The sequence below is a fragment of the Pipistrellus kuhlii genome, unplaced genomic scaffold, assembly GCF_014108245.1.
Source record: "Pipistrellus kuhlii isolate mPipKuh1 unplaced genomic scaffold, mPipKuh1.p scaffold_m20_p_8, whole genome shotgun sequence".
Lineage (NCBI taxonomy): Eukaryota > Metazoa > Chordata > Mammalia > Chiroptera > Vespertilionidae > Pipistrellus > Pipistrellus kuhlii.
Genome location: NW_023425584.1, coordinates 60,951,527 through 60,977,276, shown reverse-complemented (window position 1 = coordinate 60,977,276; position 25,750 = coordinate 60,951,527). Strand labels below are relative to the sequence as shown.

Sequence of the window (25,750 nt, the reverse complement as noted above, 5' to 3'; positions counted from 1 at the left end):
AATAACAACAAGAAGATGATGTCCAATGTTATTTTCCTAATCAAAAATTAAGGGGGAAAAAAGAAAATAATTCTTAAAGTGTGTGCTTGTCCTCATATTATTTATCAAATATAAAGGAGTTAAAGTAAGGTAATATGAGAAATATGAAGATATACATGATACAGGTCTAGTCTGGAATTTTGAGTTAGTTGTTCACAACAAACTGTCATCTGCTTCATTTCCAAGTAATTTTAAAATTTCAAATCCTATATTGGTTGAACAGTCAAATTAGGTGTAAGAAATTTATTTAAGTTGGGAAACACGCCCTAGCTGATTTTGCTCAGTGGGTAGTCTCAGCCTGAGGACTTAAGGGTCCCAGGTTCCATTCTGATCAAGGGCATGTACCTAGGTTGCTGGCTCCCAACTGCTTGTCTGCCCGCGTGCCTGAACAACCACTAACCACTCCTCTGTCAGCCTGACCGACACCTAATTGCTCCCTTGCTGGCCCAGATTGCCCCGAAACTGTACTCCCCTGCTGGCCCGATCACCCCCAACTGCCCTCCCTTGCAGACCTTGTTCCTCCTAACTGTCCTCCCCTATAGGCCTGGTCCCCCCACAACTGCTCTCCTCTGCCAGCGCAGTCACCCCTAACTTCCCTCCCCTGCTGGCCTGGTTGCCCCTAACTTCTCTCCCCTGCAGGCCTGGTCCCCCCTAACTGCCTTCCCCTACAGGCCTGATCTCCCACAGCTGCCCTCCCCTGCCAGCCATCTTGTGGTGGCCATCTTGTGTCCACATAGGGGTGGCCATCTTTGACTACATGGGATGGCCATCTTGTGTGTTGGAGTGATGGTCAGTGGATTACTTCTTTATTACATAGGATTAGTGATCTGCAAAACTGGATTTTCAGTCATTTTCTTTTATTGAATGATGTTGTGTCTTTCTGTTCAACACTGATCTTACGTATTGTAGTACTCAAATTACTCATATATTCAGGTCTAGCTTAGACCTTGTATTTGACTTCTTGTACTGTATATTTTCTTGCATGACATTTCTGTGGTTAAGTCTCAAAAGCAAGTCAAACTCTCGTTGACCACAAATGATATTTCCCTGAAATATGACCTATTTCCAGGGTTTATTGCTTAGGGAATGGCCTACTTATTCATGCTGTCGGCATTAGGTAGAATCCTAGGGAGTTATTCTTGCCAACACTCACTATCTCCTCTTCTCTGTTCATACCTGATTCTTTACTAGATCAAACTCACCTGCTAAATATTTACTATCAGTATGTGCTTCAAACAACCATCAAGCTCCATTAGATCAAACTACTATCATGACTCATCAAACAATGGCTTTGTCTCTACTCTACTAACTGGATCTTTGCTTTCATCCTGTCTATTCTCTGTACTGTGGCCAGTGTAATCTTTCAATAGGTAAAACCAATTATAATACTATCTACTTAAAATCTGTCAGTGGATTTTAGGATCAGAAACATGCCCTCAAAGGCTTTAAGTGCCCTTATATTTCTATAGTCCTCTCTCGTAGAGGGCCCCCTGGGAATGCACATGATGACCTTTAATTATCATCAGCGGAACTCAAGGCGTAGGCAGAGCCACGCCCTGGGAACCTGTTTCCCCAAAATGTGGGAGATTGTTATCAGTACTGATTTCTTATCTTTATCCAGGTGCTTGGGATGAGGAATGAATAGTACCTTAATTTACCCAGGTCTTGATATGCTAAATCCCAGGAATGAGGGAATGAATAGCACCTGGGCACACCCAAAACTCCTTTGATTCTAAGCTTTTCAGGGAAACCTCCCTTTATTCTTTTGGAAATAAATAAATGGGCTGTGTTGTCTGTGGTGGGTGTTGACTGTCTCTCCATCAGAGTGACGGCCCCCCACCTGGGTCCCAGCTTGAATCTATTTCTGTGTCTTGGTCTCTTTTTTTTTCTTTAATTTTTTAGTCCCCAGGTCCTCCACTCAGGAGCCTGTCATTTTCCATGTGGGTCGCTGAAAACAGAGAAATAGCCCCCCACACTCCTTAGCACAGTTAGCTGTTCCCTCACTTTCTTCACCCGATTCTGGCTGGCTTCTTTTCAGTATCTAATTCCATCCACACTTTTTTCCTGCCACAGGGCATTTGCACATGGTATTCAGGTATTTTCTTTGCCTGAAAGGCTGCAGTCCTTGCATCTTTTTTGATCCATCAGCGGTCAGCGTAAGCATTACTTCTTTGGGGTAGCTTCCTCCAACCTCTTTGATTTTTGTCACATTTTTAATTTTCTACTCTGTATGATTCTCTCATTAATATTTGTCTTTCCTGAGAGATTTTAAACTTCATGAGAACTGACAGCATGTTGGCTTTGGTCTGTTCCTATATTCCCAGTGTCCTATGTTTTGTTTAACACACAATAGTCATTCAATACTATTTGTTAATGAAATAAATAAATTTCTAATTTTTCTTCTCTTTTTTGTAGGTCTGCCATTTTCATTAATAACTGCCACTTAGAGGTACCCAAGTAAAGGATTTGTAGTATATTTAATATTTTCCCGTTCAGGTTGGAGGCGCAGATAGCAGCAAGGATGGGTAATTTTCAATTTAAAATATTCATAATTTCTAAAACTGTATGTTATTTTATTAGATTTTAAAAGTTTTATTTCTTTTTCTTTTTTCTTTAAAAAAAAAAAGACTGATTGAAAATAATCCCATTTTCTCTTTTTTTAGGTTTACAAAAATATAGGATGTTTTTAGAGGAAATTTCAGAGTTAATTTTGAGTGAAATGCCAAAAGCTGAGTGAGTAATAAATATAAAATTCTATATCATATTTATATATATCTATTTGACCTTAAAGTGATCTCTATTTATCTATCTTATCATCTATCTTAGTATATATTATAGTGCATTAAATATGTATATAGTTGTATATATGATTATTTAACAGAACTTTTAGAGCTATTGGATGATGAATAAGAACATTTTTTCTTGCATTCTTTGACTAGAGCTGCAATGAACCCATCTATACTAATCTTACTAATAAAAGGGTAATAGAATGCTAATTAGACTGGGTCGACAAGACATCTTTCAGATGTCCGACTTCCTTCCGGACAGTTAGGGGGTCATCAGGGGATAGTTAGTGAGTGACCTGGCCAGCAGGGGAGCAGTTAGGGGTGACCAGGCCAGCAGGGGAACAGTTAGGGGCAATCAGGCAGGCAGGCAGGTAAGTGGTTAGAAGCCAGCAGTCCTGGATTGCAAGAGGGTGGAGGTCGGGCTGAGGGACCTCCCCTCCCATGCATGAATTTCGTGCACTGGGTCTCTAGTTATCTTATAAAAGAATGAGATTGATTAAGCAGGAAGAAAATACAATACAGGTCCATATTCAAAATATAGGTGTTAAATTCCTGAGTCCAATCCAGATTTTGCTTTATTGCTTCAGATAATCTTTCCTATCATTTTGTGCCAAAGTTCCCTTCTCTATAGAATGGACTGATCCTGCCTTTTTATGAAAGATAATCATGTATATGGGTATATTTGAAATGCTTTATCATTGATCCTGACATGAATGGCTACTCAGTAAATTCAGCTATTAATGATAATAACAAGGCTGCTGCCTTTTTTTAAAACCTTATTTAATGTATATCTAATTTTTGTTTTAACTGTTTTTATTATAGGTATTCTAGTATATTCAATGATTTTGTTGAATCTGAATTTTTTCTCATTGATGGAGATTCATTGCTTGTCATGTGCATATGTGAGGAATTATTAAAGCAGGGCCAGGAGCTCCATTTCTTCTATTTGGTTGAATGCTACCTTGTGGACATCATTAGTAAAGGAGGACAATTTGCCATAGTTTTCTTCAAGGTACCATGTGACAGTTGAATCCTTTTCTATGATTTGAGAACGTAAACCAAAGTTTCTGTTATAAAAGTGTTTTCTTATTACAAATTGAAAAATATCTATAAATATTTAGAAAATGTTAAAAGGAAGAACAGAAAACAGTTACCCATAAGCACAGTATTTAGAAGTTACAAAAAATTGTTTATTATTTACAGTATTCGAACTTTGTTGTAAGGACATGCAAGATCATGAAAGAAGATGATTCATCTCCTAAACAGTGGTCTAATGGATCTCTGGATTCTAGACTTCTAACTTCTGTCTTTAAAACTCAGCAGTCAGTGTATTTGATCCCAAAAGAATGTCAAACTCACTAACGCTGCTTTTTCATTATTTGCTCTATAGTACCTACCTCAAAGGGAATATATTTGGTCTGCTTTTTTATTATAAATATAATTAATCATAACATTTTAACAATTTAAATACAGACATGTATAACCACTATCACCCGTTCCTCGTCCTATCTCTGAAGGCCTTTGGTGTACGTCTGCTCAATAACATTTTCCAATCCACAGTATTGTTGTATATATATATATATTTTTTAATATTGCTGACTGCTTACAGGCAGTGTTTTGAATAAAGATTCAGGTTTCTAGCCTAACTCTTACACTCAATTTATTGCACTAATTTTGGTCTATTGAGAAAAACTTATGCAGTTTCAGGAGGGCCTCAATGACCTGGGGACAGACTTCTCAAATAAAATGACCCACCATGACCTTCCTTTTCCTGGATAACTTATATCCACCATTTGCTTTAACATATTTTTGTGTCCTTTTTTTAAAATTTATTTTTGAAATAAGATTGAAGAGGAAAAGAATTTGAATGGGAAAGGAAAGTGTGATAAATCCTGAGTATTGTGTGCCTGTTTAAAAGGGATATACATATTACATCCAAATTGTGGTTTATGGCATGTATTAGTGAGATGACAGTCAAGGTTTAAAGGTCTATTCCCTGACTATACAACAGAGCAGAAGTGTGTTGGAACCTATTCCTTTAAGAACTTTAATGATATGTGTTAACTAAACTGGTAAACTACTAAATGATAATTTCAAAATAATATACTTTATCCCTCCCACACAGGATGCTGAGTATGCATATTTCAACTTCCCTGCACTTCTTTCTTTGAGAACTGCTTTAATTCTTCATCTTCAGCACAATAACACCATTGATGTTCGAACAGAATTTTCTGGATGCTTATCACAAGAATGGAAAACTTTTTTGGAAGAGAGTTACCCATATTTCCTGATAGTTGCAGATGAAGGCTTGAATGATCTACAAACATACCTTTTCAACTTTTTAATCATTCAGTCTTGGTCAATGAAGGTCAATGCTGTGCTTTCCTCTGGACAAACATCTGACATTCTTCGACTTTATGCATACCTTATGCTAAGCAAGCACAGACAACAAAGATTTTTCAAGGAGGTAATTTATATCAAAATTCCTTCCATAATTTTATTTTATTATTATATTTTAAAATATGTTTTATTGATTTTTTTTATAGAAAGGAAGAGAGAGGGATAGAGAGTTAGAAACATCGATGAGAGGGAATCATCGATCAGTTGCCTCCTGCACACCCCCTACTGGAGATGTGCCAGCAACCAAGGTACATGCCCTTGACTGGAATCGAACCTGGGACCTTTCAGTCTGCAGGACGACACTTTATCCACTGAGCCAAACAGGTTTCGGCGTTCTTCCATAATTTTAAATAATTTTCTAAATTATTTGACTCAGTTCTCTTTTTACCTCTTCTTTGGAAATTATCTTAGATTTAACACAGAGGTATTGAACATTAATAATAATAAAGATACAAGCGCAGTCACTTATTGAGCATTTCCTGTCATAACAATAGAGCTTGGTTCATCCATGAGTCATTTTACTTAACCCTCACAACAACCCTGCAAGGTAGGTGTTTGTATCATCTGTTTTGCAGATAAGGAAGTAGATACATGAATAAGCAATCTGCTCATCATCAATACCAAATTAATAAAGGAGTATGGATTTGAAAAGAGGCAGCCTGACTCCAGCCTTTGTTTAATTACTGTGTGGTATGAGGGTCAAAAATGCATTAAACAGAAGGTAAAATCTGCCTCTGTTGCTAAGACATAATGATAAAATAATATTAAAAACAGTAGCTTTTAATGAGAAAACCATGGAGAAGGTTGATGAAAAAGGAAAATAATTGAAATAAGTTTATTTCTTAACATTAAGTAATTAATGAGATTAATAAGCGTTTAGGATTTTGATTCCATGATCTTATTATTTGGTTGTATTGGTATATTTGACAATTACTATATTGGACTCTTGGGTCAAAAGTACATACTGATTTTATAAAGAAATCTAATTTCTGTTTAATTTTTTATTACCTACAGTGAAATTATTTATTTATTTTTTTTACAGAGAGGAAAGGAGAGGGATAGAGAGTTAGAAACATCGATGAGAGAGAATCATTGATCAACTGCCTCCTGCACACCTCCTACTGGGGATGTGACTGCAACTCACATAAATGCTCTTGACCAGAATCGAGCCTGGGACCTTCCAGTCCGCAAGTTGATGCTCTCTCCACTGAGCCAAACCGGTTTCTGCCATACAGTGAATTTTTAATATGAAGATAATTCTATATGATTTTTGAGTCAGCTAATATTTTTTTACTCTTTGAAAATAGTGTCACACACTCCCTCATGGTTTTGGAGACCTCCAGCTGGTTATCATAAAATATAATAAGATTGTTTATTTTGCTTTAGTTAGAACTCTAGTCATCAAACTCTAGTTGTTTACTGTTAGCTGAACAGTCCTGGGATTCATTTTTATATTGGGAAGAGGACCTATAGTCAGTTTATCTCATTTTATTCTGTTAGGGCAATTTCTGATTCTGAGTTTGAAGAGTGCTCTATGAATATTCTTCCCAATCTCTCTTTAAGAGGAATTTTAAACATATCTTTTTATTAAGTTTAGAAAGAGAGGAAGGATGAGGTTGAGAGAAACATCAGTGTGAGAGAGAAACATCAATAGGCTACCACCTGACACTTCCTACTGGTGATTGAGCCCACAATCCCAGGCATGTGTCCTGACCAGGAATCAAATCAGTGACTTTTTGGTGCATGAGACTTTGCTCAACCAACTGAGCGACACGGAACAGGGCTTAATGGAAGATTTTATTTTTGATAACATAATTTATTTTCTAATTTACTAAACAATCACCTTAAAGAGATTATCAATTTGAGGACTGTCTGATATGCAAATAAAAGTGCAATGTATGTTTCTAAGGGCCTTTGCTGAATGATAAATACTTTGGAGGAAGTTATGCATTCTTTACTTATGTGGATATTTGAAATTTTTCATAATAAAGTAAAATGGACACAGTGTTTCTTTTTGAGATTTTGGAAATGTAAGACTAGATTGTGGTTATGGTTGCACAACTCTGTACATTTACCTATGGGAGTTCTCCAGCCACATTCAGAACATGAATGAGTCCTGAGTAGGGGCGACTGGCCATTGAGAAAAAGAAACAGACACAGAGACAGAGAGAGCAGGGAAAGCTGAGACCTGGTGGGACACTGTTCTCAGATGGAGAGACAGTGAGCCAGAGCTAGTGCAGCACTTATATTATATACAGCATGATATCAGGAAGTTTTATTAGAGTTCAAGACAAAGGAAATTATGTGAAATCATGTTTACTGAAGATCAAGCTGCAATTCTTCATTCTTGTGGCTTCTCGTAATTGTCAGGCCTTACTGAGCCCGGATAATTGTGTCTGCCCTTGGTGGCTGGCTGAACTTGGATAATGGCACCCACCCCCTGGCACCTGAGCTATAGATCAGGACTGGTAACATTCCTGCCTTTTAGCAAGTTATATTTCCAGGACTCTCTCACCCTTAAAGTGAGTGAACTTTATGTAATGATAACTACACTTTCATAAAATAGTTTAAGAAATTAAATGCACTATATTCCGAGACAAAAACAATACTGGCTGGAAGGCTTTAAAAGCAGTGTTGACAATCTAAAATTAGTGTAAAACTTTTTTTTTTTTTGCTTAGAAATATAATAATTTTATCTTCAATATTTAATTTTTCTGTATTAGAAAGTAATAGCTATTTTTTGACAATTTCTGTGATTTGTCTTCCTTTTACAGAATGAAAAGAAGATTGAGAATGCTTATAAAGCCCTGATTAAAGAATTAGAAGAATGTAGGGTTTTGGCATTTGAATCTATTTTTGGAAATTTAAGATGGAACAATATAATTGAAGAGGTATTGAAACTTATTTAAGAAATATTTTGTTTGAATGAATTGTTTCATTATAAAAAACGTTCTCAAATACTTTGCAAACAGCTTCCTCTAATGTTTCAAGATTCCTAATTTAATAATTTAATCTAACTCAATTTAATCATGCCCCTTTCTGTCAATTTAGCAGAGTCAAGGCAATATTAGGGGGAATTTTGTTTTTTATTTATTTTGGTGGTGGATGAGGGGTTGTGAGTTCTAGGATTTTGTAGTTTGTTTTTTTTAATCTTCCATCGACCTATCAATAGTATTCAGCTTTGTCCTCTTTTCCCCTTCACTACTCAATTGCTATTGGATGCCTCTTTCTTCCTTTTAGCTTTGTTTTCTCTCCAGAGCTATGTTTTTGTTGTTGTTGTTTGTTTGTTTTTTAACATGTTCAGACTTTATTTCACGGTGATTGACAGACACAGACTGGAGGTGTTAGTAATGGGACCTATGGGGGCTCCCTTCAGCCCGTGGGCCTGACAGCCCAGCCCCGGCTGTGGGAATTGGGGCTGCCACTCCCCAGTAAGAGGTACAGGAGGGGACAGGCTGGTGGGGATGAGACACGATGTTGCAGTTTTAGGCATTTCTGGCTTCACAGCCATCTCTGCCATCCCTGCACCCACTTCTGGGCCTCAGTCCAACACCCTGTTGCCCGGGTTCCTTCTTGAAGGAGGTCGCCCACCCCTTCCACCAGGACTATAGAGGGTTTGCCTGTGGGCACCATGAGCCCCACTTCCCAGTTGTCAAGTAAAATCAATGCATTGAGAATTTGATTGGTGGTTAGGCCTGGAGGCTGGCTGCCCAGGCAAGAAGGCAATGGACACCAACCACACCCACTCCCGGCGGCGTGACAGGAAGGGACACAGCCATGTCCCAGGAGGCCAAGGCTGGGGGCGGGTAGGGGGAAGTTGTGGGCAGGGCCACCTGAGGGTAGGCTCCGGACAATCCTGGGCCTGGCCTCTGCCTCCAGCACCCTGGGGTGGCAGACACAGCCGGAGCAGGGTTGCCCGTGGCCCCAGCAGGAACGTCATCTCTAAGTCACAGTGTTGTCCCAGGAAGGGGCGCCAGGCTCTGCTTGAAGACAAGGACCAGCTCAGGGGAGGCCTGGGAAGGCCCCCTCCACCCGGCAGCAGCTCCCTGCTCTGGTGACACAGACTGGTCAGGTGGAGCTCTATGAGAAACTATGAGAGAAATGGCATCACATTCCAGTGCTATTATCATTAAAATATGCTTTGCTAACTTGAAAGTAAAAATGGGTTATCTACTTGTTCTTTTTACTAACTAAAGAGGTTAACGTTTTCTTTTTTTTTTTTTAAATTATATTAGTGTTTCTTTTCTGTATTATCTGCTCGTGCCTTATGAAAGGCTTAGATATTTTCCTATTGATTTATAGGCACTCTTTACACATTTAAATATTTAAGGGTTTCACTGAAATATTTGTTCGAATTTTATCACTTAAAATGTTTATAATTTTTAACAGCAATATTTGTAGTTTCATGTGGTCAAATCTATCCTTTTCTGTATGAATTCTTCTAGTAAGATCTCTTATGAATAAACATTTTTGTAAGTACCATGACATTTTACAATTTCCTTCTGTGACAGGCATGCGAAATAATTTCTCTGCTTAAGCAGCTCTGGCCAGAAGGTTCTGACGTTCGGCGTGCTCTCTGTGTTACTTCATGCTCCTTGTCTTTGAGAATGTACCATGACTTTTTAGAAAACAGAACGAAGACCGCCTCTGGTCAGGAAACTAACCGCCAACAGGTGTGACTGGTATTACTTTACTGTGAAACACCATTGCGCTCAACTTTTGTCATTTTATTGATTTTCATCCACCATTTCTTCCACTTAGTAGTCATTTATTTTCCTAATTTATTTATATACACTTCCAAAAAAGAAAATCTAGATTTTGTTTATTAAAAAACACCCATTGTGTCACTATATGATTTAGTGTTTTATTATGCAGATGTTTCCCTTATTACTTATTTAATCAAATTTGTCCAATCCGGCAGTGTTTCCCAAAGTGTGGTACGCGTACTCCCAGGGGTACGGGAAGAGTTTGGTGGGGATATGCACTGCACCATGCTTAGCTGCACCTAATTCTGCGTTCTCATGAGTACGAGGGGTACTCAGCGTTACGAAAATTATAGAAGAGGTACACATATGTCATAAGTTTGGGAAACACTGATCTAGAGGAAGGGGAAATGAAAAGGGAAATTAGTACTTGGTGAGAGCTTACAATGTTGCAATGTTCTGGGAATTTTATATGCCTCAATGTCATTAAATTCTCACAATAATCTTTTAAGGGAGGTACTGTTGTCCCTATTTCACACTGAGGTTCAGATATTGCAGGTAACATTCCTTAAACCAAAGATATTAAAGAGCAGTGTGGATTGAACCTGGGTCTGTCTTGTTCAAGTTCCATGATACCAAACTATATTTTGAAAGAATATCCCTACTATAGTATCTTAGTGCCATTCTCACTGGAGAGAAACTAAAAAGATTAACCTTTTGATGTTTGGTAGAGTTCATTAAGAATATGTTAACCAGTATAGGTTTGGTCTCAACTAAATAGTTATCTCTATATATTAATATTTGTGCACACATGCATAGGCACACACACACACACACACACATACACACATACACACACACACTCACACACAAACACAGGCACACACATTTGTACACATACTGTTTTGTAAACAATTTGAGTGCTGGGGGATTCTTGGTTAGTATTCTTATTAAAGAAACACGATGTTTGTCTATCCTCCAATTTTAGAAATGAACAGGACTCATCTTTAAGGTAGCGTTCTTTATATAGTATTTGGCTTTTCAACATCTGCTTGAGTACAGGGTGAGGCAAAGGTAGGTTTATCTTGTTAGCATGGAAAATGAAATAGTAAATAATACACAATAACACAGTAAATAATACAGTAATTAATGAATAATAATAAATCATAAACATTGCCCTGGTTGGGTTGCTCTGTTGGTTGGAGCGTCATCACGTACATCCAAAGGTGGTGGGTCAGGGCACATACCTAGGTTGCGGGTTTGATCCCATGTGAAGGGGAAGGGGCATCCAGGAGGCAACTGATTGATGTTTCTCTTTTTTTTCCCTTCCTGTCTCTAAAAATCAATAAAAACATATCCTTGGATGAGGATTAGGAAAAAAAAAGGAGAAAAAAACTCTGTGTTTTGCTTAACTCACAACTGTACATCTACTTTTGCCCCACCTGTATATTCTTAGTAAAACATTTGTACATGTTTGGCCAACCATTTTAAATTGTTATCAGAAAAATGATACTAAACCAAATGTAACTCTCTGGAATTTCTACTTTTAGATCCTATTTCGCCCTTTGGAGGTATTCTGAAACAAGTCTTAGTTTAATAAATTTGGTGATGGCTTTGAGGTCTTTGTCCTATCATGTCAAATATGTCCACTTAACCCTTTTTGTAATTCGATAAGTGTCTTATAAATTTCCTGATTTCCTCACTTTAGTAATTTTCAATGTAACTTTTAAAGTGTGATGCATTGGACAGACAAGCATTTTTTAAAATATATATTTTTATTGATTTCAGAGAGGAAGAGAGAGGGAGAGAGATAGAAACATCGATGATGAGGGAGAATCATTGGCTGCCTCTTGCATGCCCCCTACTGGGGATTGAGCCTGCAACCTGGTCATGTGCCCTTGACTGGAATCAAACCTGGGGCCCTTCAGATTGCAGGTCGAAGCGCTATCCGGTGAGCAAAACCAGCTAGGGCCAGACTAGAGCATTGAATGTGTGGTGCCGTCAGTACTGAGTCTTACAGGATCATTACTTCATTTAGCTGCTTGGTCATTTCACATAAAGGTTGGCTTAACTGAGAATACTGAAAATGCTTTATGCAAACTGTTATTGCATAAGAGTAACATGCTTATTGACTGTATTTTGGCAATGCCCACCAGCCAATCACAAGTGAGTATGCAAATTAACCCAACAAAGATGGCGGGTTAATTTGCATACCCAGGTGCTGAGCAGAGTGGGATGCTCGCATCGTCGCCATGGTGTTCCACACCACCCCTACTGCTCTAGGCCTTTGGGCATCTTGGGGAGGAGAAAAGGTGGTTCTGGCCAGAGCAAAGGCATTGCCCGTAGCTGGAGGAAGGAAGGCTCATTCTTGCACGAATCTTTGTGCATCGGGACTCTAGAGTAATTATATTCTGTGATTCCTCCATAGTTAAATCTGGCTAGCGACTGCTGTGGTGCTGTATGTGTATCTCACAGCCACTATGCTCTGGCTTACCTTCTTTATTTTATGCAGGTGGAAGGTGATTGCTTAAGCCTGCAATGGATGGAAGATCTGTGTAAACTGCATTGTCTCAGTGTGGTTTTTATGCTCCATTTACCTCTTTCTCAAAGAGCTTGTACCAGATTCATCACTTCCAATTGGATTGAGGACATTCAGACTTTCTTAAAAATGGTAAATATGTTTTTTGTTAGTCCCCCCTCCCTCTGGCCATCACCACACTGTTATCTGTGTACATGCACTGTGCATACATGCTCTTTGGCTAATCTCTTTACCTTCTTTTACTCAATCCCCCACACATTACTTCCCTCTGACATCTGTCATTCTGTTCCATGTTTCCATACCTCTGGTTCTATTTTGTTCGTGAGTTTATTTTGTTCATTGAATTCCATATATGGGTGAGATCGTATGGCATTTATTTGTTTTTCTCTGACTGGCTTATTTTGCTTAGCATAATAATCTCCAGATCTATCCATGCTGTTGCAAAAGGTAAGAGTTCTTTTTTACAGCTGCTTAATATTCCATTGTGTAAATGTATCATAGCTTTTTATTTTATTTTATTCACGCATCTACTAATGGGCACTGCACTGTTTCCAGATCTTAACTATCGTAAATATGCTGCCTATGAACATAGAAGTGTCTCTATTCTTTCTGATTGTTATTTCATGATTCTTAGGATACATTTCCAGAAGTGTGTTCTCAGGTCAAAAGGCAGTTCCACTTTTAATTTTTTGAGGAAACTCCGCACTGCTTCTCACAATGGCTGCCCCAGTCTGCATTCCCAACAGTGCAATAGGGTTTCCTTTTCTCCACATCTTATTGGCTGTTGATTTACTAATAGTAGTCATTCTGGAAGATGTGAAACCTTAAATCATTGTAGTTTAAATTTGCTCCTCTCTGAGGACTAGCAGTGCAGTAGGTTTGTTTATACCAGCATCACCACAAACAACTGTAAACCCTGAAAGTTGATTTTCTTTTTGTAATCCGAGTACTGTATCTGAATTAGGCTTTGATTGCCCAGGCATTCATTTCAAAGAAGCATCTACTTCAAGTGGCTATCTCTAATAAACACGTTGCAGGCCACAGAACTGCATAAAATGCCAGGGTGCCTCCTGCCAACCCCCATCCCAGGCTTTGTTTTAGAGACCTTGGTTGATTTCATAACTGACCAATTGGGGATGCTAGTTTTTTCTCTCTCTCCATGCTTTAAATTCTTGCTCTTAAATTTTAAATTCACCAATCAACTGTGGAGCAGAGAACCCTGTTTTCCTCCTTAGAACTGAACTCTCCTAACACTAGTATTGGCTGAGGGGTTGATGAGGCTCTCACTTGCTTCCTCAGACATTGCCCTGGACTGATTGTGGTCAGTGCAGACATTCTGTCTGTGTTAGGTGGGAACGTAGCTCCCGATCATAAACCTGGTAGGTGCACATCAGTGTAGACAAATGACAATCTTTGAGTTTGAAGGATTCAGCATTTTCTAGGTCCCCGAACAATCAAATGCTCTTTATTTTTATGCTCTTTTGACCTGCAAGTAAAATTGGAAAACATTAAACCTAAGTAAAGAACAGAGACACATTTGAAAGCAAAAATATTTCTAAAGCCTTGGGACCTTGTATTCTTTCATATTGAAAGCATAGAAAAGAGGGTAGTAAGAGTTAAATATGGACTTCTCTGCTTCAGATTAATGAATTACACTCAATTCATTTTTTTTATAATTTGATTTTATGTTATGCTTTAGTCTTTTAAGGTATAAATTATTCATAACTACCCCGATTGAAAGGGTTCTAATAAGAATTGGAAAGAGCCCGGCTAATTTGCCTATCAGTTGGATTACAGGCATTTTTAAGTCATGTTATAGTTTATTGCTAATATAGAAATTATCAATAACTTTTTTATTTTTTATTTCCAGAGAAAGTGGTGTGAGTATTTCATCCTAAATAATACAAATATTTTTGAGTTTTGGAATCTGAATTTAATTCACCTTTGTGACTTAAGTGATGAGCTTTTGTTGAAGAATATTGCTTTCTACTATGAAAATGAAAATGTTCAAGGTACTATCTTAGTATATTGTAATAATTATACTCTCAACCAGAGATAAACAATGTAAAAAAAATTTAAAAACTCAAAAATCATATAGTTGTATTTCTAATATATAATGTAGCAATCATTCTCTTTCCTATCTTTATTTATACATGTATATGTTTTATTTAGTTGCAGTTAAAGTGGGTATTGTACTTTAAAACATCTTTTACCTTAATATTATTCCATAGATATTTTTTGAAAAAATATTGGTAACTTAACAGTTTAATTTTTCATTTAAATAAATGCATAACATTTTCTCATAATATTTACTCTGATTAATATCATCTATTACAATGAGATATTTAGGGAATATTTTTCAAAAGATAAAAAGCTGATTTATGCATTTGCTTTTCTTTCTTTGACTTATTTTCTTGGAATAACTTTTCTATTGCTTCTTAATAGTAAAAAATAAAACACATTTTAAGAGAACTACAGCTGGGCATTATTGAAGCTTCTTTTACCTTTAGGATTTGGTTGTTTCATATTGCAAGCATTGAAATAAATTGGCTACATATAAGTTTAGCAATCCTCTTACATTTTCTGAAAAATCATAGTTTTATTGGTTGTAATATTATGTGTGGCATAGCATTTTTATTACCTTAAATGATAACTAGATATGCACCATCTGTTATTGTTAGTTAAGATAGTCATAATTTTAATACTTGTTATAAGATAGGAAAACAAGATAAAATTTTAAATCTACAACATCATAGTCAACACTGGGGACCATTTTCACTTAGGTGCAATGTGGAACCCAATGAAAATTTTACTATTTGACAAGTATTTCAAAGATTTATGAATTTAATAAAAATGCATGTTTCTGCATATGTATGAATGACTTTTAACAGTTAGTATTTTTAACTATTATTTAGGCCTACATTTGAATTTGGGAAATGCCATTATGAAAGATTATGAATATCTCTGGAATGCTGTATCAAAGTTGGTCGGAAAGTTTGATGTTGGAAAGCCAATTCCTCTGAGAACAACAGAACTTAATTTTCTTAAAAAGGATCCAGTACCAATCAAAGGTAATAAATCTCTAAATTAATCTGACACACACACACACACACACACACACACACATATAGCATAATTTCTTTGAAAATGTTTTGAAAGTACCACTACCTAAATGCTTCAAGTATAAGTACTTTTCTGGCACTATGCAGCTTAATAATAAATTACCTTTGTTGTCATTTCATCAGGGTAATATGCTTTGATTATGGTTTAGAAATCTTACGTTTTGCTTGTAATTAATGTGGTTTTAAAAAAATCAGATTTAAGTGACTGCCATTTTCAATAATTTGGCAGTATATAGATCAAGTGATAATCTCTTGTGGGCAACCATTGAGATACCGAACATCTTTTTATATAATTATAGCTAAGCTGAAAACAACAAACTGGAAATCCCAGGGGCCTAAAATAAAGAAAGCCTGCTCCCTGAGTAATGCCAAGTATATCCCTCTGAGAATTTCTGGTTATTGATCTGCCCTTCTAAGCTTCTGGGGCTCCAATTCACTGTATTAGCAGATAACTCTAAGTCACCTTAGTTTTACAGGATTTTCTGCCAAATATCAGTGTAAATACAAATTTATAAAACAACAAAGGAAATAAGCCCTAAAAAACAATAAGAGGGAAAAAACTCTACTACAACTCTTAAATCCTATAGACTTTGTAATAATCAAATCTAAAATATATATGTGTTTAAAATGTTTAAAGAAATAAAATATGAGACTTGAAAAATGAGAAAATGAAATACTTTAAAACACTATTTTCATTTTAAAATAACCAAACTTGTAGAAATGAAAGTATTAGCAGATGAGTTACTAGTAAGAAGCTTATTGAATATTTCTAAAGAGAATTTATGAACTGGAAATTGATCAAAAGAATGACACAGACTAGAGATTAACACATTGTACACCTTAAATTTATACAGCTGTATGTTAATTACACTTCAATAAAGCTGGAAAAACAATTATAAATAAAACAAATATAAATAATAAATATAAAAGTGATATTAAAAATATATGAAGAAACCCTGGTTGGTGTGGCTCAGTTGTTTAGAATGTCATCTTGTACACTGAAAGATTGTGGGTTTGATCCTGGTCCAGGCATATACAAAGTGCTTTCTTATCTCTCTTTCTCTCTCTCCCACCCTCATCCCTCACCCCCTTTACTTCCCCTCCCCTTCTTTCTCCTCTCTAACAAATCAGTCACCATACCTTCAGATGAGGATTAACATTTATATGAAAGATAGAATGAAGAAGTCAACCTTTCATTCATTTGGAGATTCAGAAGGAGAGATTGAGCCAATGTGGGTTGGGAAATAATTGAAGAGATCAAGGTTGGGCATTTGCCTAAACCTGTGAAAGATAAGAATTTGCACAGTCAGGATGTATTATGAATCCCAAGTGGAATAAATTAACATGTAGATATTCACACTCTTAGATAAATACATTCACTTGACACAATAGAATAAAAATATAGAAGCTATACTAATAAATACTTGGGTGTCCTCACACCCTCATGCAGTGCACTCACATCATCACAAGATGGCCACCACAAGGTGGCCAGCAAGGAGGGAAGTTGGAGGTTAGCAGGCCAGCAGGGGAAGGAAGTTGGGGGGGACCAGGCCTGCAGGGGAGTGCAGTTAGGGGGGACCGGCTTGCAGGGGAGGGCATTTTTTTTGGGGGGGGTGACTAGGCCAGCAGGGGAGGGCAGTTGAGGGCAGTCAGACTGGTAGGGGAGGGCAGTTTGGAGTGACCAAGCCTGCAGGGGAGGGCAGTTAGGGCTGACCAGGCTTGCAGGGGAGGACAGTTAACAGTAAACAGGCTTGCAGGGGAGGGAAGTTGGAGGGAGGGGTGACAAGGCCAACAGGCAAGGGCAGTTGGGGGCACTCCGGCTGGCAGGAGTGGTTAGGTGTTACCAGGCCAGCAGAGAAGTTGTTAGGGGGTGATCAGGCTGGCAGGTAGAAGTGGTTAGGGGCAATTGGCAGGCAGGCAGGTGAGCAATTAGGAACTATCAGTCCCAGATTGTAAGAGGGGTATCCTACTGTTGGTTTAGTCCCGCCCCCCTCCAGTGCACAAATTTTGTGCACTGGGCCTCTAGTATAAACATAAATATCTTAAAAGAATTAGAGTTACTTATAAAAGAACAAAAGGCCAGTAATAGACTTTTTCAATAATAATGATAATAGAAGTCAGAATAGAGTGACATTATATATAATTCTTAAAATATAGTTTACAAATGAAGGAGTAATATGGATATTTTTCAGAAATACCAAACTGACTTTCCCATCATCAAAGCATCACTGATATTTCTATTTGATGAATTCCAGGAAGAAGAAAATGATCCCTGAAGGAATATGAGAACAAAAGCTAATGGGGGTTAGGATGTATTGATATAAAGCTATTTTTCATGACATGGAAATATATATATATATATATATATATACACACACACACTATATATATATATACAATATATATATATTTCCTCTTTCCTTCTGTCAGGATAAATTACACCAGACCAAAACTCAAGTACAAGTAATCTATTGATCCCAAAGAGATCAAATAAGGTAGTGGTAAGATTAGATAGAGAAGAGAGGAAAATAAATACAGGGCAAGTTAATGAGTAGGTTTCTACTGAGGGCAACTACAGTTACTAGTAAATTGTCCTGGGACTCTCAGCCTTTGGTTGAGGACTACTCTGGAGCATTAAATTCTTAACACTGCTCCACGTGGACCGTAAGATAAAAAGTGCTCAGGCAAGGTGCCCGTCAGCAGATGATTGGATCAAAAACTATGATACATCTACACAATGGAATACTATGCTGCCATAAAAAAGAAGGAATTCTCATCATTTGCAGCAACCTGGATGGAATTGGAGAACATCATGCTGAGTGAAATAAGTCAGTCAATGAAAGAGAAACACCACATGATCTCACTTATTTATGGATAATAAAGAACATTGTAAACTGATGAACCAAAAGATAGATATAGAGACAGTAAAGCAACAAGCAGACTGTCAAATTACAGCAGGAAGGTAGAGAGATCTGGGGGAGATAAGAGATCAACTGAAGAACTTGTATACATATATATAAGTACAACCAATGGACACAAAACTCTGAGGAGGGAGGGTATGAATGGAAGGGGGGGGGAATGGTAAGATATATACACAGATAATAATTTAATAAAAAAAAAAAATGCTCAGGCAGAGAGCTGTAAAGCTCAGGCAGGAAGGTATTCGGCAAAGATAGAAACAGTGTACACCAAGAGGTAAAGAGCCAGAGCAATGGCAGGTTACCTAGAATTATAAACCAGATATTAAATAAAAGCATTTATTAGCCAACTATCATATATTTGTGGCATATATGTGATATGTATGATATTTATTTGCCTATATATCTACTTAAATGATATCTATTTGTTTATATTCTACTGTTTTACAAAATGTTTTAATGTGGGAAATAGTTTTATAGAAAGGCCTGTAATTTAATAAACATAAATAAGATCAATGAAAACTATTTTTAATGTAAAATTTTAGAAAATAATATGTAATAGACCTGTATGTAAGTTTCACATTTGACCTTGTCTTAATATTTTGTTTGCAGACACCTCCAAGGAAAAGATGCCCAATTTGGGTTTTATTCCAATGTCATCCAAGATGGTTGATCAATTTGTTGGAGACGTTTTGAAAGATTTGCCTTTTCTAAAGAGGTATAGGGCCAAAAGTGCCCCTCTAAACACTTGTATGGAGTATTAATCATTAAAGATTCTTTGAACTATAACAGATTAGATTATATTAGATATAATATGTGCTTGTAAAATATGAGTTTGATATCAAGTTTATCAATGTCTTTTGATCAATACTAGGTGAAAATCAACATGGTTTTAATCTTAGAATAAAATCACTCAAGCTGCATGTTTTTAACTAATGAATTCATTAATATTTTTTATGTTGATGGGATTGTTTAAAATATCAAGTGGATTCTGGATTTTTAAGTCTCTGATAAACTGCTCTTTGGGTTCAACTATTTATATCATATCACAGAAAGTGGAAGAAGGCTATAATTTTTAAAAAATATAAATGCAAAGTATAATCTATGTTGTGTTATATTTGAATGTCTGTACTTTATGAATGTATTTCTTTTTATCACATAGGGATGATCCGATTGTAACTTCACTGGTTAAACATAAGGAATTTGATGAACTTATACACTGGCATTCTCATAAACCTCTTAGTGATGATTATGATAGGACAAAGTGCCATTTTAATGGTGAGCTCTGTGACTTTGGTGAAATAAACTAAAATCAACTTCAATCTCTGTCTTTTATCTCAGAATGAAATATTAGCATTTTAAGTGCCACAAATTATATTTCTTGAGTAAGACTAGTCCAGAAAATATTTAGGTGAATGTCAGTAAAGATGGTAATGAAGAGTCCCATTTCCTTTACTGATAGTCATATGTATATAGGTATGTAGGTGTCTTAGGAGGAAGTACTAGGAGGAAGTACACAAAGGTGGCATTTGTCTCCACAAAAGTTAGAAGCTGTCTTAAGCAAAGACAGTTTATATTTGAAGAATTCTGTGTATTCCTTGATGTAAAAAAATATTGAGACCATAGTCTTTCAAGCAATTGCAGTTGCTTTCACACCACCCAGTTGACTGCGTGTAACAAGTGCCAACAATTTTGTCTGCCTTCATGCTTAGGTTGGTAGGAACTGAAAATTGAAGCCCACAAAATCACCAGAAGTGCATCAACAGAGGTCAGATTAGGGATCTGGTGTCCTTGGATCATTCATCTTACCTTTGCTCTATGCTCACTCCTACTCCTTCTCCTCCCAAGTAGATAAAACTTACTTTCAGGAGAATTTAGGAATGTGCACAGTAAGCATGCTCATATGAAATACTCATCAGCCTGCTTTTATAAACGACTAACAAGATCCTGCAAGATGCAAGGGATATTTTAGATCCTGCAAGATGCAAGTGGTTTGATTTGATATATATAGATAGACATAGAAAAATTAACAAGCTTAGTTATTCCCTTTGAGTATTGTAATTTTTCTTGGCAAAGGACTCGTGTGACATCTTGACTGTTAAAATTTCCTCTGTTATTGGATTTTACCATAGTGTAAGTTTTTCTCAGCTGCCAAGCTCTTGATTCTGTGACTATGGTCTGGAGTAATGATTTTTCCTTTAGGTGATCCAAGGAGCCAGAATATCCTAAATTGCTATCTTCTTGACTCTGCCTCTACTTTCCTTTTCTTAACTTTATTCACAAGACACATGACAAAGGTAATGCCCAGAATCTGTCATAGAATCCTGATATTTGTTTTGAGAGGTAGATAATGAAAGAATGCTTTATCTTTCTATTCTTTAAATAAAGCAAGGAATTATTCTAGACAAGAGATAGTCTGAGTTAAAGATCCCCTCTTCAACAAAAGTGAACAGTACATTACTGTTCCAAACTAAAAAAGGAAGTTCATGTTAGATTGTGATGATGTGGATAATTAATGAGAATGCTATTTAAGAAATGCAGTTGTATTACATTTTGTCTTTTCCTTTTCAGAAAAATCTAGAGATCCTTATCATCTTAAATCTGTGCAAAAGTATCAAGTTTTTCAGCGATTTTATGGAAAGTCATTAGAATCAGTCTCTTCCAAACTCATTGTAACTCAAGATGTCAAGCCAAAGAAGAATTTCACTAAACCCAAAACCAAAAAGGCAAATGTAGGTTCTATAAATTCTATCAAAATGTTTTACTTTTCTTTGCCTCTTCTTAAAGCTATTTTGTTAAGTCTCTGGTAGTTTCTTACAATGTTATGCACCTATTTACCTATTATTTTATAATAGGTGATATATTCACCTATTATTTAGGTGAATAATATATTATTCACCTATATTCACCTATTATTTTATTTACTTGCTAACATCCTCTAATCTGCATATCTACACACATAATAAAATATATATTTATTAACAAAAATAAAACTAAAGGCTTGGATGTAAAAACATTGAAAGAACAATTCACAGCTGCTTTGATAGATGCCCAGGAAGAGAAGGAATACATGACTTAGTCTAAGAGAATTAGGAAAGGCTTCATAGAAGAAATAATCTTGAGCCAAAACCAGTTTGGCTCAGTAGATAGAGCGTTGGTCTGTGGGCTGAAAGGTCCCAGGTTTGATTCCGGTCAAGGGCATTACGTTGGTTGCGGGCACATCCCCAGTAGGGAGTGTGCAGGAGGCAGCTGATCAATGTTTCTCGCTCATCGATGTTTCTAGTTCTCTATCCCTCTCCCTTCCTCTCTGTAAAAAATCAATAAAATATATTAAAAAAAATATCTTGAGGGACAAGTAGGGGATAGAGAGGTGACCATGGAGGAATGCAAGAGGGAACCTATTCTAGAGATAGCAGCTGAAACCAGTGCATAAAGACATGAAATAAAAAATAGTGTCCTGGTGTTTCTAATTTCGTTATATTTACTCTTTGATTTATAATATAGATCACTCATAAACCTAGAAAATTACCTAGTCTTTATATTCATTAAATTGTGATAAGTTTTTAATTACAAGAGGCTTTAATTTTAAGAAACAGACACAGATTAAAATTGTGCCTATTCAAGAACGGGATGGTGGTCCAAAAAATCAATATACACTTAAAGATATTGTCTCATTCATGAAATATTGAAATATTTCCAACTTGATTCATGATATGTTTCTTTTCTTTTTTGGGCAGGAGACAAAGGCTGAAATAATTACTAGAGAGAATAAGAAGAGATTATTTGCCAAGGAAGAACAAAAAGAAGAGAACAAGTGGAATGTTCTGTCACACTCCATTGAGGAGGAAATGAAAGAGAATTTAAACTCTGGAATACAGAACCTGGAAGATTTTTTGAAATCATGTAAAAGTAACTTGGTGAAGTATCAAGTTGAAATGGTAGGGTTAACTGCCTGCTTGAAAGCTTGGAAAGAACATTGTAGAAGCCAAGGAAAAGGTATGTGATTCTATGTTTTTTTCATTTTGATGAATTGGAGAATTAATAAAAAGGAGAATTATGATAGTTGTTACTTAATAAGTAGAAATTTGTGTTAGAGGTTTTATACCCATTATCTGATTTTATTCTTTCAAAATTCCTCCAAGTATTCTTACCTTTTATCAATGAGCAACGAAATCTCAGACAAATCTCATTAGCAAATACTCAGCACATTCATAAACAAATTCATATCAAAGAGAGGTTTAAATAAATTACAAGATTGTCGGAATGGTTAAGGGAACCCACAAAGATGGTGAGGCACCTGGGAGAATCTGTCATTCATCTTTGAGATCTGAAATACGAACATTTTTTTTTTTTGGTAAAACTGGGATCATGTTTATTATCTTACTGAGTTCTTCCAGAAGTTGCTGTGGTTCCATGCACTCTGCTTTACAGTTTCTATAATAGAAAAGAAAAGAACAGATGGGAAGAAGAAGATAAAGGAGAAATAAGCGAGTGAAACGATCACGTGCCATACCTCCAAAATGACAATTGTTCTGAGTAAAGTTAATGTCCTTTGAGCTTCTCCACATTTGAATCCGCTTAACACAGGGTCACCAGGTTCTTTATTCCCCACACTCTCACTCTACTGACTTCAGTCTGCTCTAGCAAAGTCATCCTTTCCCTGTGGATTCCATTACAGTGGAAAGCCCAAGACTTGGCTTAAGTGTTTCTCTCAAACCAACATGTAAGATAAATCAGAATGAACAGTGGCTTACCCTCCTGGAGAATAAGAATAATTATATACTAAATTTCTTTTGTAGCTTCTTATAGCATTTGGTAGGTGTTTGGTAATATTTGTTGAATATATGTTGATTAGAAGACAGGTAGGATCAAAAAACAGCCTTAAGATGGTAAGTATGAAAAGATTAGCAGTGGTAAATATAAAAAGATTATATGTGCATGACTCTAAAGCAACAAAGAGGAATCAATAAAGTCTATTCTTGGAGGAGGATCCAAGATGGCTGCTCGGGTATACACCTAACCGCAGCAGCACACAACAATTTCAATGGAATACAACTAAAATGTAGAGTGGACATCGCCCAGAGCTACAGGTAGTCGACTGACTGAAAATTCTACAACAAGAAGGAAAGAAAACCAGAAGGAAAATCAGAGGAGCTGAAAAAAAGCCTAAGGTACGGAGACATGCTGCGCGCTCGCACGCACGTGCGCGCGAAGAGGTCGCAGCTGGAGAGGAGGAGAGGGCTGGGTGCTGCCTGGTGTTCCCTAGCAGGAAGGAAATAAAACCCCCAGCCTGGGCTAAACCCCTGAACCGGCAGCGCTGACCCCCAGTTATGAGCCAGACCCTGGGGACCCAGGCTCCGGCAGGGGGAGACGGGGCTGTGAGGCGGAATCCCAAGTGAGCAGCAAAAAGCAGGGCCCCCGGAGTCGCGCGCGCACACATTGTGCGCAGAGGACTGAATGTTGACTTTGATGCTGGATTACCCTAACGCACATGTGTCAAACACAAGGCCCGCGGGCCAAATCCGTCCCCCCAGGCCTTGCAATGTGGCCCGCACCGCGCTGTCATCACTGCACTCCGCTGCGTTTCCATCACAATGACAGTTTATGACTGTTCAGTAAACCATTCGGCCCACGATTTAGGCTGGATTTTAGATTTTGGCCCCTTCTCTGATTGAGTTCGACACCCCTACCCTAACGTGAAGAAACAAAGCCTCCGGCAGCGCTGTGCCTCAGTCCGGACTGCTCTGAACCCCAGTCCTGGACCAGACCCTGGGGACCCAGGCTCTGGCAGGGGGAGACGGGGCTGTGAGGCGGAATCCCAGGGGAGTGGCGAAAAGCGGAGCCCCCAGAGTCGCGCGCACTGCTGCGCGCAGAGGACAGTCTGTTGACTCTGATCCTGGACTCCCCTAGCGGGAAGGAGAAAAAAAAAAAAGCTCCAGACTGGAGGAATGCGACAGGGAGCAGGAGCCCCTGCCAGACACCAGCCAGCTGGGCGCCGGCAGGGAGCCCGGGGGGGGGGGGGGGGGTGGTTGTCCCTGAGCCATCGACCTCTGAGCGCGGGCAACGGAGCAAAGGCCGGGGGGCTGCTTCCTGGGCGGCGCCGACCTTGGCAACAGGCTGGAGCAGCGCGGGAGCCCTGGGAGAACAAAGGGGTGCCACAGGCCAACCTGCTGAGCTCCCAGGACCGGAGGAAGAAACCAAAGTTCTCAATGTGAAGACATCAAGTGAGAGCAAAAGATAGTAAAATTACTTAAGAAAGAATACAAAGAAGATCTTGAAAATTCAAAGACTAAGTCAGAACTCAACTCACCAGCCAACATTGCAACATAAATGCGTTAAAAAAAAAAAAAAAAAAAAAAAGGACAGAATTTTGGAACAGCTGCGGCCAGGCCTAGAGTGCCCAGGCACAAAGGAATGGCAACCGGGCCTGGAGCAGCAACGGCCAGGCCCCAGAGCAGCAGCAGCCAGAACCAGAGCAACAACAGCCAGCACTGGAGCAGCCAGACCTGGGGCAGTGGCAGCCAGGCCTGAGGCGGAGGCAGCCAAGCCCAGGGAGGCCAGTCCAGGAACACCCAGACCCGGAGTGGCCGGGCCCGGAGAAGCCGGGCCCAGAGCAGCCGGGTTGGGAGCAGCCAGGTCCAGAACAGCAGTAGCCAAGCCCGGAGCATCCAGGCTGGGAGCGGCCAGACTCGGAGCAGCCGGGCCCGAGGTAGCCGGGCCCAGAGCAGCCGGGTCTGGTGTGGCCAGGCCTGGAGCAGCAGCCGCCAGGCTGGGAGCGGCCAGGCCCAGAGCAGCCGGGTCTTGTGCGGCCAGGCCTGGAGCAGCGGCTGCCAGGCTGGGAGCGGCCAGGCCCGGAGCAGCCGGGTCTGGTGTGGCCAGGTGTGGAGCAGCGGCCGCCAGGCTGGGAGCGGCCAGGCCCGGAGCAGCCGGGTCTGGTGCGTCCAGGCCCGGAGCAGCGGCTGCCAGGCTGGGAGCGGCCAGGCCCGGAGCAGCCGGGTCGCGTGCAGCCAGGCCCCGAGCAGCAGCAGCCAGGTCCAGGGCAACTAGGTCGGGAGCGGCGGTGACCAGACCCGGAGCAGCTGGTTGTGGAACGAACCAGAGCAACAGAGGCCAGGCCCGGAACAGCTCGCTCTTCGCCTGCCCCTGCCCCACGGCTGCCTCTCAGACATGGCTGGAAACTTTTGTGGGAACCTGAGGGTCTGCTGAATCAAGTGATAAAGGCTTAGATCTGGATGTGTTGAGT

At 38.6% G+C, this 25,750-nt stretch overlaps 1 protein-coding gene across 2 annotated transcripts in view; it reads left to right on the top strand.

Moving 5' to 3' along the window:
- Positions 1–25,750, top strand: part of LOC118711441 (probable ATP-dependent RNA helicase DDX60) — a 91,213-nt gene that overhangs the window by 4,826 nt on the left and 60,637 nt on the right. The window contains exons 2-14 of one of the 2 annotated variants that reach the window (XM_036424525.2): positions 2,455–2,564; positions 2,703–2,772; positions 3,648–3,837; positions 4,951–5,292; positions 8,000–8,116; positions 9,737–9,898; positions 12,441–12,599; positions 14,338–14,479; positions 15,383–15,538; positions 19,120–19,225; positions 19,670–19,785; positions 21,079–21,239; positions 22,245–22,503. In XM_036424525.2, the coding sequence (XP_036280418.1) occupies positions 2,561–2,564; positions 2,703–2,772; positions 3,648–3,837; positions 4,951–5,292; positions 8,000–8,116; positions 9,737–9,898; positions 12,441–12,599; positions 14,338–14,479; positions 15,383–15,538; positions 19,120–19,225; positions 19,670–19,785; positions 21,079–21,239; positions 22,245–22,503 (1,984 nt within the window). In that variant the 5' untranslated portion in view covers positions 2,455–2,560. Of the gene's footprint in view, positions 1–2,454; positions 2,565–2,702; positions 2,773–3,647; positions 3,838–4,950; positions 5,293–7,999; positions 8,117–9,736; positions 9,899–12,440; positions 12,600–14,337; positions 14,480–15,382; positions 15,539–19,119; positions 19,226–19,669; positions 19,786–21,078; positions 21,240–22,244; positions 22,504–25,750 lie in introns of those variants that run through there. The other variant, XM_045576584.1, reaches the window with a different exon arrangement.